Source organism: Dermacentor variabilis, chromosome 11 (assembly GCF_050947875.1).
Source record: "Dermacentor variabilis isolate Ectoservices chromosome 11, ASM5094787v1, whole genome shotgun sequence".
Classification (NCBI taxonomy): domain Eukaryota; kingdom Metazoa; phylum Arthropoda; class Arachnida; order Ixodida; family Ixodidae; genus Dermacentor; species Dermacentor variabilis.
The window spans coordinates 60,224,768-60,240,182 of NC_134578.1; the positions used below are offsets into that span (position 1 = coordinate 60,224,768).

Here is a 15,415-nt window from a genome sequence, read left to right on the forward strand (position 1 = left end):
ATGATCCAAGAGCGCGGGGCCAATGTCAATCTCTTCAATGCGAAGCTATAAATTACGAACAAGGGATGTGACAGGGCTGTAAAGGGGCCTAAAAGACGGTCGCTGTAAAGTGCGTAATAGATACATGTAATAAAGCTATGACAATGACTATGAAGTGTGCCAAGGATGCGAAAGATACATTGTGTGAAATTGGTCACAGGCTATAAATTCCAAAAACCACTACTGCCGTCACAGAGCCCATGAAGCGCAAGGACCTGAAGGCGCGTGCTATACAAGGACTACAATCATAACAGCATCCTCTGGAGAGAGGATGTGCTACGAAACCTTTGGGCTATTAACATGCAAGACCACATCTTTCAAGAAACCTTGGACAGCTTTGGTGGTAAAAACGGGCTCTTTACCAATAAACATAACAAGATGGAGAGTGATTACAAAGACGGCGCCGAATAAAACAACACACGAAGAAGGGACACGAGACAGCACGTAGGCTGTCTCGTGTCATTCGGCGCCGTCTTTGTAATCATGCTTAACCAACTAGCCCACCAACACATGCTAAGATGGAGAGGGAGACAATAGCGGTATGCTAGAGGAAAATGTTTCCTTCTTTCTCTTTAGGCTTCCCAACACTCCTCGAGGACGTGGAGGACGCTGCGCCCGTGACTCCATCTACCACAGGTTGGAGGCTCATTGCCATTCAATAGGACATTGTAAGTACCATATGTGTGTCCTATTCTGAGTCGACAGAATAGGACGTCAGTTCTTCGTGATATTGTAACGGAGGGCCAGAAACCTAAATTTGACTTAATCAGGTGGACTTCATTATTTGTTTCGTTGTCCGACATGTGTTTCCAGCGGCTTCGCAGTTTCGTTCGCAAAAAAGGCTTGAGATCTGTGGTAGGAATAGCAGTGGTAGGGCTGATAGCTTGCGATGTAATTGATGTGGCCATATGGTCTACCAGCACATTACCCTCGATGCATCTATGGCCACGAACCCAGCATATTATTACATGTCTACGAGATGAATAAATATTGCACAAGTACGAGTAAAGCTGAATAAAAGCAGGATTTTTAGCTTTTCTCAAGGACATCAGCGCTTTTAGGACACTTGATTTTTCTAGTCTTAATTTCTTTATGTGTTTAACCGCAGATAGCACTGCATAGGCTTCTGCGGTAAAGATACTTGTGTGGGGGCTCAATACACCTGATTCAGAGAAAGAGGTGCCAACAGCCGCGTAAGACACGCCAACATGCGATTCTGATGCATCGGTGTAGAATTCAGAACAAGAGTACTTTGATTGGAGTACAAAGAAATGCACCAGAATTTCGAGCTCTGGTGCATATTTTCTGTCTTGCAAAAGATATACCACATTCAATGACCTGCCACTCCCACGGAGGTAGCTGCTTCGCAGGAGGAATTAAGCGATGGTCGAAAAGTGGCACATTCATTTCCACGCTAAGCTCCCTCACGCGTAGTGAAAAAGGCTGTCTCACAGAGGTTCGATTATGGTAAGGTGCAGTGCACGTCAAATCGCTAATGGTTTTAGAACACGGATGTTCTAGATTAGAGTGCACTTTAAAGAAATATATGAAGCTGATGTATGATCTCTGCAGATGGAGTTACCACTCCTTCAATTGAACATATTAGCTTTCAATGGCACTAGTTCTGAATGCGCCTGTGGCCAGATGGATACCGAGGTGATGGACGCGATCCAGCATCTTCAGTGGGCTCGGGGCGGCACAGTTGTATACTATGGCACCATATTATAGCAGTGATTGAATGAGGCTCTTGCAAATATTCACTAGACATTTCCAGTCGCTACCGCATGTTGTGTGACAAAGCATTTGCAGCAAGTTCATTGTTTTTAGACATTTAGTTTTGAGATATTTTATGTTTGAGATGAAAGTAAGCTTAGAGTCAAGTATTACAACTAGAAATTTGTGCGCTCTCTTGAGAAGTATTTGCTGTCCGCACAGTTCCACGCACAGGTCTGGAAGGCCTCTCTTTCTTGTAAAAAGAACCGAAGAAGTTTTGTGGGGATTGATTTTAAATCCGTTTTAATGTGCCCACTTGGACACTTTGTTCAAGCCCTGCTGTACTTGTCTCTTGCACACTGCGAGGTTACAGGATTTGAAGCTTTTATGAATGTCATCCAGATAGAATAAAAAATTGCCGGTGGCAATGAAGCATGAAGTGTGGTCATCTTAACTATGAAAAGCGTGACAGCTGAGCACACCTCCTTGAGGTACACCAGTTTCCTGTATTAATGGACGTGACAACACGGTGCCGATTTTAATGCGGAAAGCACGATTTGACAAATAGCTTTCTATTGAGGTTAACACATTGCCACGGATGCCCATTCCCAAGTCTCTCAAGATTCCGTAGCGCCACGTTATGTCGTATGCCTTCTCCATATCGAGGAATATCGATAGGAAAAACTGTTTATATAGAAATGCCTCGCCAATATTTCGTTCAATGCGTACAAGCTGATCGGTTGTGGACCGCCCTTCTCTGAAGCCACACTGATAGGGATCGAGCATGTTCTTTAGTTCCAGGAAATGTATGAGCCGCCGGTAATCATTTTCTCAAACAGCTGACAAAGGCAACTTGTGAGAGCTATCGGGCGGTAACATGCCGCCGACGAAGGACCTTTATCTTGCTTCAGAATGGGGATCACAATCTCTTCTCTCCATGCAAGTGGAAGATATCCGGCAAGCCAAATAGTATTGAAAAGTGCAAGTAGTGTCAGTTGTGCAAAAGTGTGTACGTTCTTAATCATGTCGTACATTATTCTATCAGGTTCTGGCGCAGAGCTCTTGCATTTGATCAAGGCAGCTTCCAGTTCGGCAATACTGAGCGCGGTTATATGTCTCGTTGTGTGAACATTTACGATCAAGTGCCCTACTTTCTGCTATTTGTTTGTGTTTTAAAAATGACTTCGAATAATGGGTGGTGCTGGACACTCGGTCGAAAAGCTCTCCCAGAGCATTGGCCTGCTCTTCCAGGCTATATGCTTTATCATTCACCAAGGGTATTGGCTGAATTTGCTGTCCCTTCAGCCTTCTTACACCATCCCATACATCGTTCTCTTGCGTGTAAGAAGTGCGACCTGATGTAAATCTCACCCAGCTTTCTCTTTATGCCTGCCGTCGTATGCGCCTCCTTTGTGATTTTATACGCTTAAATTCAATTAGATTCTCCTCATTTGGCGATCGACGAAGCATGCCCCATGCCCTAGTCTGCCTCTTTCGTGCTTCTTTGCAATTCTCGTTCCACAATGGGACACGTTTTGAGCATGAAAGACCATTTGTTTATGGCATGCACTTTTGCGCTGCGTCAATAATAAAATGAGTGAAATATGATACTGCATATTCTATATTATAATAGCCTGAAAAATCTCGAGATAAATAAGTACAGTCTTTAAAACTACCCCTCGGCTGAGGCGAATTTCCAGCGAGGGACATGCGGTGAAGAATCATATTGTGCTGCCAAAGTTAGAGTGACTGGGAAGTGGTCACTTCCAAAAGGATTCTTGATGACATTCCACTTCAGGTCAGACAGAAGAGAAGCAGTACCAATTGCTGAGTCTATCGATGAGTATGAGCTGTGGTGTACACTATAATAAGTCGGCTCCTTCTTATTAAATAGGAATGCACCAGATGTCAAAAGAAAATGTTCTATCAGCCGACCTCTCGCGTCACATCGCGAGTCGCCCCACAGGGTGTTGTGGGGAAAGAGCGTTTGGGGAAAGAGGGTCTTTTGGAAAGAGGGTGATCAGAAGGAGGGGGAATAACATTTTAGCCATAACGAATTCATTTAATTTCGGTAGCTACGCAAGCCGCCCACCACCGAGCCCAACAATGGGACGCCACGGGTCCGGAAGGAAACGCAGACGCCAGCTGTACGCAGCTACTGTAACTTAGTATAAAACACCCAAGGTTGGATACATACACCAAGTTAACCCTTGTCGCCTAGAAATTTGGAAGTGCGAAGAAGTGATAAGACAGGAAAGAAGAGACAGCGAGAGGAAAATTTTGGAATGCGGCAGAAACATAAGAAAGCAATGGGAAATTGTTAACTCCTTCTTAAATCGGGGAAATAATCGCGAAACTATAACAGAAATTGCCTATCAGGCTAAAGTGTACAAGACCCCCAAAGAAACAGCTGATGCGTTGGCTGATTTCTTCTTTAGCAGCGAACTACAGTCACCTGCGCATGACAGTTCCGTGGCACAGTGCCTGCCACAGTCTTTCTTTTCATTTCCTACTACATCCCAGGAAGTTCTAAACATTCTATAAAACATGAAAATAACCACCGCTGGCATCGATAAATTACACTCTTCCCATATAAAATTAATTGCACCCTTATTAAGTGATATCACTGCAGACGTAATGAACATTCTATTTAAATCGAGCAGTTTCCCACAGGAACTAAAATAAGGCAAGGTCATCCCAATTTTTAAGAAAGGTGACCGCTCTTCAATTTCCAATTATCGCGCCGTTTGTGTGCTATCTTTCTTTAGCAAGGTAATTCAAAAGCTTATCGAAAAACGCTTAACTAGTTACCTTACAAAATTTAACATCTCATCATTGCTATACAGCTTTCGCGAGGGTTACTCAACCGAATTTGCTCATGTTGCGCTAACCGATCAACGAAAACTGGCTATCGATGAAAGGCAATTATGCAGCTTCTGTATTTGTAGATTTAAGCAAAGCGTTTGCGAAAATAAATTATCACTTCTTATGTCATAAGAATGAATCGTTAGGAATTACCGGCTCACCGCTTTTTGTTACTACAAAATTACTTAACAGACAGAATGCAGGTAATAACGATTTCAGACGTTCATTCCAAAACCATGTTCACTAGTACTGGCGTGCCCCAGGGTTCTATATTGGGTCCGCTTTTATCTTTATGATATGGACATAATCTGCCTAACTGCACATCTTCGAAATGTATACTTTATGGAGATGATACTACTATCATTAACTACGATAAATGTCTTAACAACGTCAGTGTCCAACCATAACGGTGATTTACCCAGCCTGTAGGGGTGGTGGCATACTAACAAGCTACAGATAAACCTGTCGAAAACAAAATTTCTAGTATTAACTTCCCACCAACGAACACTTTACTTTATTCCTCCTATTTTTCTTGGCGCAGTCCTATTCATGCAAGTTTTTTTCCTGTAATTATCTTGGTGTAGAGTTAGACATAAATCTTAAATTTATTAAACAGATAAACAAAGTAAAACAGAAGATTACCTACGGGTTTAGTGTACTTCTAAAGGAACAAAACATAATGAACCATCAGTTATTACTATCGTCATACTTTTCATTTATTTATTTTGAGATTAACTACTGCGTTACGTGCTGAGGGAACACTTACGTAACCCATTTACACTCATAGCAAGTCCTACAGACTCGGGCTATTCAAATAAATAAGTTTAGCCCATATAACCACAACACTTCATATCTTTTGCGAACTAGTCACATTCTTTCAGTCACACACTACTCGTTCAAAGGTACCTAAGTACCTTTTTGCTCCGTCAAATCAATTACACATGATGCGGTAATTCGACACCACAATCTTCTCTAATAAATACAATATTACCAGGTTTGCAATAAATAGGAGCTTCATTTTACTCAAAATACATAATAATCATGGCAAGCAGAGCGTCCATTTTTCATCTATCGCGTCTTGGAACACATTACCATTAAATCTAGAAACACTTAAAATTCAAAAATTCAAGAAACAACTAAAAGAATACATTCTGTTGAATGCTGATGCCTAGTTCGTGCTCACAACCATTCTTTCAGGGTGCCTTCATTTTATTGTCATTGTCATACCATTAGGTTTCTGTTTGATATCTTGGCCACACACATATATTCGAGTTCGCAAATTATGCTGTGTACGTCACGTCATTTACGCTGTTACATTATTAGCCGTCAACGAGATTATGTTAGAGGGGCTTTTTATATGACATTTATGCACACGTAATTTTTCAGTCACGCTATTCATAATAAAACCCGGATTTCTTCCACGTTAGCCATTTGTTGAAACTGCTGTAATTTGTGTTTTATTGCGTTTACATTGCAAGGAGGTCCCATTGCAGTTTTCACTAAGGGACCTCTTTCTGTATATTACCATTTTGAAATCCTTCTAATCATCACAATAAAACCGATTCTGATTCTGATAATCCACGGATGTGACGCAGCCAGGTGTCGACCACAATTCGGAAATCCACGTTCTGTCGCCTGTAGAAACCGTTCAGAAGGATTCATAGTTCTCGTCTGAAGTTTTTCAACTAATGCAACATTCTTTTTGTCAAAACATAGGACCTGCAATAAGCAGTACCGGCAACATCTCGGCGCCAACATTTTCACTTAGAAATTGTCAATTGGTATCTGGTGAACGAAAGACTCTTAAACCTAGTGCTTCTGCTAATATTATTGCATGTAGTGAGTGGCCACTGACCACAATAGAATGCATGCGATCGTTGTTTTTCTCTTCGCACGCAATAGAGAGACGCCGTGACCTTGCTTCATCCTTAGGGCTTTAGGGAAAGGCTTAAAAACACTCGAGCAATATGAACACAGTTCTTTCCTTGAAGGCATTATTTCCATCGACCTCTTGCAAGATCTCGTGAATTTCTACGTGATTCCTTCTCACTTCACATGCAATTTCAAACAATTTCACAAGAAATTGAGGTTCATTATTAAAGGACGAGAAATGGTTTGCACAAGTGATGGCAAAATGCTGCCTTTCCCTGCAGCAGTAATGCTTATACTAGAGCTAAACCGGACGATTTCGAGTACAAGGAGGCCATAGTGGCGCCGCTACAGACTCTCCCTCTCTTTTGCTTACTGACAGCATGAACATTCACGACAGTCTTCCTAATATGTGCTAAAAATGCCTGGGCCAGCAACAGAACCTTCCTTGGCCACTCTACGCTTTCAGCACACTTGCCAAATGGTAGTATATATTCAGAGCCAAACGGTAATATATTCAACATTTAAAGACTTTATATTAGGCGCAGTCAATGTTGAGCTAGCGAACAGGCCCACATATTGCAAACTATCTTGAGAAGTGCGTTCTCTGGGTTTTTATAGTGAAGAGCTCTTGAAAAACAATGCTAGTAGATTTACAAATAACTGCCGCTTTTTATATGACAACCTATGTAACACCTTAGATTTTTATTATTAAACTTATGTTTACTTTGAGGTATTCTGTACCCTAGAATTTAAACATGATCGATATGACACACAATTAGCCACGCTACATTAAGCACATATTCATTCCTAAAGTATTTTGCTGATGTAGCATATGTGTATGAAATGACGGAGGGTGCATTTAGTACAGAAATTCAACACGTTCATCGTTCTTCCCCTTCAGTGAATTGTTTCGAGCAAAAATGAAAACCTACGATGCAGCCTGATTTACGAAGACTGTGAAGTAATGTGAACAGTACTCGGAGGCTGCAATTATGAGGATTTCCAACTCACCCTTTCATACTTTCTGTAGAAAATTGTGCGGTATACCCAGTTGCCATCGGTCCCTACGAAGGTGGAGTTGAAGCACCTGTATACCGATTTGTTGTAGGGGTCTAGTGGCATCTGGCCCAAAAGGAGACTTCTCTTCTGGCTCAGCAACTGTGGGTAAGCAGAGTTGGTCCCTTCATTATGACGTTCACATGGAGAATGCTATAAGTATGAAGTTCCTCGAAAACGAAGCAGGTGAATTATATAAAAGCAACAGCTTTTATTCCCGTCCTGAAAGGTCCCTGTCACTACCACAGAGAGTGCAGATATTTTGCCAATGGATAACATAATTTATGCCTGTACGAGAGCGTATTGCGAAATAAAATCTTAAAGAAATTGCGCACCTTAAGGGAACGAAAACGAAAAACAGAATCGCAAGGTTTATTTGGGAGCTGAAACATATACGCAACATAACAGAAGGAACAGAGGTGCAGTAAAAGAAGCACAAAAGAGAAGCGGAGCACACAAAGTGACCTGCATTGAGTGAACAACCAATGCATCAGTCTGAAGCCAATATTTCAGCAATTCAACTTTTCTTAGACCTTAAGAAGCCATCAAAGCACAGGTTGAGTCTTCCCTTATTTGGGCTTTGTAGATCACTCCATTTCATTATTATTGTGAGCTTCTTGTATTGCTTGAAACCTTAGAGAGTAGGGGCTTCTTTATAAATATTTGTATCTGTTAGAAACACTCGAAGGGGTCTTCTGGCCCGGCAGTACCACAGCTGCATCCTTTGACGTAGATGAGATGAAACAAGAAGTAGAATATTAGTGAGCAAGCGCCTTTCAAATTTATGCTACCTACAATATGCATATATCACCGCGGTGCACCAATGGTCAAGGAAAAAACAGGTAAGCTTGTAAGTAGAAATGCTTGAAGTGTTGCGTGATTTCCCACCTCATTCTTGACGGTTAATAGGAAGTGACCCGAATTTGTATTGAAGCACCTCTCGTCCGGTGTCTCTTTACAAATGAAGCTGCAATTTCGATACAGCATTCTTGATTTGGGACGAAGGTTTACAGAGGAATCGTGTATGAGTAAGTGAATATACATTTTAAGGCGTCCGCAGACCATTCCGACTACAGTAAAGTTTTCTGGCGGGCTAGAAGGGGATGCCTTTTTATAGCAGTGTTACAGCTTATACCAAGCATATGTAAAAGAAGACAGGACAGGACAGAGTGCAGACCTTCAACTAACAGTTTCATTAAGGGGAGCTCGCCAATTGTCATTGGACAAGATTACAAACGAAAAAAATATACTCATACACCACCACCTCGCCGTCGTTGTCTTGCAATCCCAAAGGTAATACGCTTTCTAGTGAAACGTACATGTGCTTTTTTCTTGTTTATACAGACACGTGTACTAAATTGTACTTCTCCGGGGACCACTTTTAAACGGATAACAAATGGTGCACGTTATCGCACGGCGCAGGACGCACCTACATCTACAGGAAGCTTCTCGCATGTTATAGATAATTGTATTTGTTAGTTGACATTGACAAGAACTTTAATAGATTGTCCTGAGGAACTTGAATGGGGGAGCCGAAGGCTCCCCAATTAAGTTGGTGGCTCCGCCCACGACGGGAAAGGGAGGTGGTGACTCTCCGCGACGTCGCGGGCCCTCTGGAGGGCGTGTAGTTGGTTCGTGAAATCCGAGCTCGTCAGCAAGGCGTCCCACTTGGACTTGTTATAAACGTCAGTGCCCGCGTCGTATGGGCGCCGCCAGAGCATGTGGTCGAAGGAGCAGTATGCATAACCGCATTTAGAGCACGACTGCGGGAAGTTGAGGTCTATACAACTATAGGCTCTGGGGGTGAGGTAGGATCTGGTCTGTAAAAGCCTGAAAGTAACGGCCTGAGCCCTGTTGAGTTTCGGGCTAGGGGGAGGGAATTTCCTCCTGCTGTGTCTGTAATAGGACGTAATTTCGTGAAAGGTGGTAAGAGAATCTTTGAAGGGGCTATCCTGTGGGAGAGCCGGATCGTTAGCTCGGGCGCGGTTCATGAATTCACGCGCCAGGCAGTTGACCCGCTCGTTAGGGTTGCAATCCGCTTGGTTAGTTACATAGTTCACGTGGGCCGGAAACCACGCTATGGTATGACCTCCAGTTTCTTCGCCCGTAGTAATACGATAGGATCTGTTGGCGATGCCGGGTGCGTGTTTAGAAACTAGAGCGGACGAGAAAGGCCTGGCCGCCGTGCGCGAGTCGGAGAAAATGGTCGTCGGGCCTTTTTCGACTTGAAGAGCCAATGCTATCGCGGTTTCCTCCACCTCGCTCGCTTGTTTAGTGTAGATTGACGCGGCGCTGATAAGTGTTCCGAGTGGGTTAACGACCGAGACTCCAAACCTGTCCTCGCTGCCATATTTGGCGGCGTCGACGAAGAATGCATCTGCCCCGTAAGGATAAATTCGTTGAAGGATAGTTCTAGCCCGCGCTCTTCTTCGACCTTCGTTAAATATTGGTTCCTCGCTACGGGCTCAACCTTTATACCTTTCCGGGGCTAATTTAAACAGGGGGTGTCTGTCGAGTGGTGCCTGCCCTCTCCCCATACCAGCTTCATCAATAATATTCATTACCGGCTTAGTTGACGCAAGCCTGGAGATCTGTGAAATAAACTGTGCTTCAATTAATTTGCCTGTGGTATTGTGAATTCCGAGTTCAAGAAGTTTTACCGTGCTAGCGGACTGTGTAATATCGGGTATTATTTTGAGGCCAGACCTGATGTGCGTGTCGAGTTTGTTCTTTTCGATTTTGCTACTTTTCAGGTATGGTGCCATGTAAGTAATATGACGGATGAAGAAAGCTTGGAAGACCTTGAGGAGGTTGTCCTCCCTGAGTCCCCCATTTTCGCTTGTGATTCTAGTGGTGAGCCTTAGTATATTGTTCACCTGCGCGCCCAGCTTGTTTAGAGCTTGTGCATTAGCGCCTTTGGCGTTGATTAAAAGTCCTAAAATTTTGATGGAGTTCACCCTAGGAATAGGCTGCACTTATCGTGTTGTAATTTCGACTGACATTTGCAGAGGCTCGAGGTTCCTAACGCCCTGCCTCGACTGTCTGTAGAGGAGGAGTTCGGATTGGGCGGTGACAGCTTGAGACCCGTGCATGTAAGAAATTCTTCTGTTACTCTATGGCTGCCTGGAGAGAATGTTCTAGATTAGCCAGAGATCCCCCCGGGGACCAGATTGTGATATCACCTGCATAGGCTGCATGGCCTATTTTTGGGAGTGCGGCCAGCCTTTCGGAGAGTTTAGGAATCGCGATATTAAATAGTAGCGGGGATAGGACCGAGCCCTGAGGGGTTCCGCAGTTGCCCAGTTCGTAAAGACCGCCCGAGATCGTGCCCAGTCGAAGGAACGCTTTCCTTTCCGATAGGAACGACAGAGTGAAATTAAAGAATTTCCGCCGAAGGTTGAGATAGGTAATTTCGATCAAAATACGTTCGCGAGCCACCTTATCAAAGGCCTTAGCGAGGTCGAGTGCAACGATATCTCGTACGTCCCGCGCCTTGTTGTCGAATATGGATCTTTTCAGGAGGAGCATTGCGTCCTGTGTTGAGAGTTTCTTTGTAAAAACTATTAGATTGCGCCTAAATAGTTTGTGCTTTTCTACGTGTTCTACGATTCGATCGTGTGCTGCATGCTCGGCCACTTTGCATATGCACGACGTTAGAGAGATGGGGAAGGGGAATAAACTTTTATTATAGAACCAGCCCTTTATGATGGCCGGGCCTAAGCCTCCCATGAGGGGACGTCGAGGGCTTGCCTCGCCGCTGCCTCACGGGCGTGCTGCGTCGCCCAGGTTTGGTCGTCGAGGGCGGAGCTCCGCAAAGCCTCATACAACCTCGACGAGAGGATCGTGGTGTTAATGTGTGTGTACTGTGCTGGGCACTAACACAGCATATGCGGAAGCGTAGCCGGGTGAATGCCACAGCATCGGCAGTGGGGGGCAGTGCAAACGTCTGGGAATATAAGGTGGAGGCGGGTGGGTGAAGGGTACGTGTTTGTTTGTAACAGACGCAGGCTGGTAGACTGCGCCCGGCTGAAATTAGGGTGAGGTGGAGGGAAAGTTCGGCGACTGAGGTAAAAAACCTTAACGAGATCGTTATAAGTGGTCAGATTATCGCTGGTGTCCAACTCGTCTCCAGCGGCTAAGGTGCGGTTGAATAGGCCTCGCGCAATGAAGTGAGTGACTTCTTTAAGACTGGGGAGGTGTGAGTAGACAGGGCCCACATGGGGCGAGTTCCATGTCAGTGAGCTCATGCTGTCTTTAGAGTGTGGTGCCTAGCAGAGGATGCGAATAGCTTGGGGAGAAATACGGCCTTTGCTGAAGTTAGTGACGCCTGAGCGAGAGTCACACACGATGGTGTAACAGGTGGGATCTAGAGTGGACAGGGCGATGGCCACTTCTTCAGGCGCCTTGGCAGTGTGGATAGTGACGCTGGAGGCGTTGTGTAGGACTCCATGGCGTGTGTCGATGGCCGCAGATCGTGTGCCATGAGAATATTGGGCTGCATCAACAAATGTGACGCCAGGTACGTGAGCAAGGGTTTTTATGAGAGCTCCGGCCCGAGCTTGGTGCCGGGCCCTGTTATATTCAGGATGCATGTTTCTAGGGATAGGGTCTGTGCAGATCCAGCTGCGGATGTCAGTCGGGATCGATTGTTTGGTGCCCTGCTGCTGATGGTAAGTGAAGCCAAGCGTAGATACTATAAAGCGTCCCGTTTCAGTAAGGGTGAGCCGTTCAAGCTGAGAGCGTTGTTGGGCTTCAATGAGTTCAGCAAGGGTGTTGTGAACTCCCAGTTGGTTGAAGAGTTCAGCGCTGGTGTAATGCGGGAGGCCAAGTGCTTGCTTTTAGAACCCTCGTATGAGGGTGGCGAGCTTGTTTCGCTCAGCCCGGTACCCGTTGAGGTACGCAGCAACGTAGGTATTGTTACATATGACAAATGACTGCATGAGGAGGAGGAGGCTTCCTTTTTTTGAGTCCCCCTCGTCGGTTAGAGATACGTTTAAGAAGGCGTAGAGTGTTTTGAGATTGGGCACAGATCCTGTTGAGAGCCAAGGCAATGGCGCCGTTGCTAGAGATGGTGACACCGAGGACCCGGGCACTAGGGACGTGTGGAATAGGACTGCCATCTTGAAGGTGTAGGTTGATGGCGTCACAGGGTCGGTGATCAGATTGGTGTTTGGGAGGATCGACACCGCTGAATGGGCTTGTAGAGAAGAAGCTCCAATTTAGCCGGCGAACAGCGCAGTCCGGTTCCTTGGAGATAGGCTTCAACCGTGTCCATCGCCATTTGGAGGGCCGACTCCAGTTGACCATCACTGCCTCGGTACGCCCAGATGGTGATGTCGTTGGGGTAGATGGTATGGTTGACATTGTCGATTGTCGACTCGTTGTAGTTGCTGGGCAAGGCCAATTATTACCAAGCTAAAGAGCAAGGGAGAGATAACTGAACCTTGCGGGGTGTCTTTGCTGCTAAGGGGAAGCTGGTCTGATTGTAAATCCCCGGCCAAGAGGGTGGCCGTGCGATTGCATAAAAAGTCACGAATGTAATTGTAGGCTCGCTCTCCCAAGTGCAGGTGGGAGACCATGTCAAGGATAGCTGCATGGAAAATGTTGTCAAAGGCTTGAGTGAGTCCGTTGATGGCTTTCATGTTACGGGAACGGTCGTTTACCACTTGATGTTTCAGCTGCAACCTTGAGTCCTACAACCTGCAGCCTTGAGTATAAAGGTGAGGGCGAACTCCGGTGATGGTGCGGGGATAGAGATAGTTGTCTTCGAGGAGAGTGTTGATGCGTGCTAAGAAGGCGTGTTCCATCACCTTGCCTACGCATGAAGTGAGGGAGATGGGCCTTAGGTTATTGAGGCTAGATGGTTAGCCAGGCGTTGGGATTAGGATAACGTTGGCAGTCTTCCAGATAGCTGGGATAGCGCCATTGCGCCAGAAATCGTTGATGTAGTCAGTCAGATGGGACACGGACTCGTCATCGAGATCGCGAAAGGTTTTTTAGTGACCCCGTCTGGGCCTGGAGCAGAACGACAGTTAAGCTTGCGAATAGCAGCACGCATTTCAGATATGCTGGAATCGGCGTCTAGTGTAGGGTTGGGATTACCGACGTAATGGCTGTGGGGACTAACATGTCCCATGGAGATATATCTGGCGCAGAGGTAGTCAAGCACCTGTTGTGGACCTTGCTTAAGGGTCTCCGTATAAAGAAGTTTCTGCAGCCGATCCTGTTCGATGGTGCGAGCGGTGGTATTGTCAAGCAGGTGTTTGAGCAGTTTCCACGAGGATCGGCGATGAAGATGTCCATCCACCATATTACACAGCTCAGTCTATTGTTACCGACTGAGGGTTTGACAATGCTCCTCGATGGCTGTATTGAGTTTGGAGATCTTACTTATGAGGCGATGGTTTAGGCGCTGCCCCTTCCATCGAGCTAGGATGGAGGCCTTAGCCTCCAGAAGATGGGCGACGCGGCTATCTATGCGTTCCACTGGGGCATCTGTAGTTACCACCGAAGTCGCCGTTTGAACATCAGTACATAGCGCTTGCATCCAGGTGTTCATGTCAGCAATGCCTGCTGCTGAGGCAGGACCAATGCGTATCTTACGAAAAACATCCCAGTCGGTAATATTGAATTCTTTAGTGGGGGCAGGGGCGGCAGCGAGTTGGGGTGAAGAGATAGCAAGTATATAATGTTCTGCCCATGTCTTGCTGGATATAGGTCAAATGTGCATTATTGATATGTTTGATAAAGGTGAGGTCGGGGGTAGAGTCCCAGGTAGTGGAGGTACCGAGGCGTATGGAAAAGGAGGCATCCGTGATAAGCGTGAGGCCTAAGTCGTGGTAATCTTGCCAGAGGTTGCGAGCTCCAGCTTCCGTGCGAATGTAGCCCCAGCCTGTATGGGCGAGGTTGAAAGCGCTGCCGATGTGTAGGGGGTGCGTACCAGCTACGTGAAGAGCCTTCTTAATAATAGTAATATTTGGGGTTTTACGTGCCAAAACCACTTTCTGATTATGAGGCACGCCATAGTGGAGGACTCCGGAAATTTTGACCACCTGGGGTTCTTTAACGTGCACCTAAATCTAAGCACACGGGTGTTTTTGCATTTCGCCCCCATCGAAATGCGGCCGCCATGGCCGGGATTCGATCCCGCGACCTCGTGCTCAGCAGCCCAACACCATAGCCACTGAGCAACCACGGCGGGTGGGAAGAGCCTTCTTAAAGAGGGCGAGGAGCGACACTTTGTTTTGTCCTTGGGGCTATTGTAAATGTTCAGAAGGAAGATGCGTTCTTTCCGTTTACGATTGGGAATTGATTCGAGGAATAGATGTTCGATGTGAGGTCTATAGAGATCGTGTTGAATAACAGGGATACGACACTGTAATAGGGTGGAGACGCGACGAAGAGGGCGGGTGGTATGGAAGGTTTGATAACCGGGGAGCGTGGTGGGGTCGGTATTAGTTTCTTGAAGTGGGATGGCATTCTGGCGGTGGGTATGTTGGCGTATGTATTGATTTAGTACTGGTAGTTTCTGGTGAAAGCCTCGGCAGTTTCACTGCCAAATGCGAGTGTCTTGATTAGTGTGAACAATGATAGGAGATGGTGGATGTCGCCATGGGCGTCCCGGAAGGGTGGCAGACGGGGGCAGCATGGCTAGGATGCTTGAGAATATGAGTTTATGAGACACCGCGACCCCGGCATACCTTGTTATTTGGGTAGGGACAAACGTCCATACGGTGTCCGAGGCGGCCACACTGGTAACAAATGTCAATTTGCTTTCGATATAGCGATCATGGGAGTAACATGGAGCCGAAGCGGACCTGATAAGGCACATCCAGGCCGTCAAAAGCGATGATCACTGTTCTAGTAGAGG

At 45.8% G+C, this 15,415-nt stretch overlaps 1 protein-coding gene across 1 annotated transcript in view; it reads right to left on the bottom strand.

Annotated features, from left to right (window-relative positions):
• Nucleotides 1–15,415, bottom strand: part of LOC142564104 (uncharacterized) — a 61,322-nt gene that overhangs the window by 18,764 nt on the left and 27,143 nt on the right. Inside the window, exon 5 of the mRNA XM_075674958.1 lies at nucleotides 7,501–7,647. Within this exon, the coding sequence (XP_075531073.1) occupies nucleotides 7,501–7,647 (147 nt within the window). The remainder of the gene's footprint in view (nucleotides 1–7,500; nucleotides 7,648–15,415) is intronic.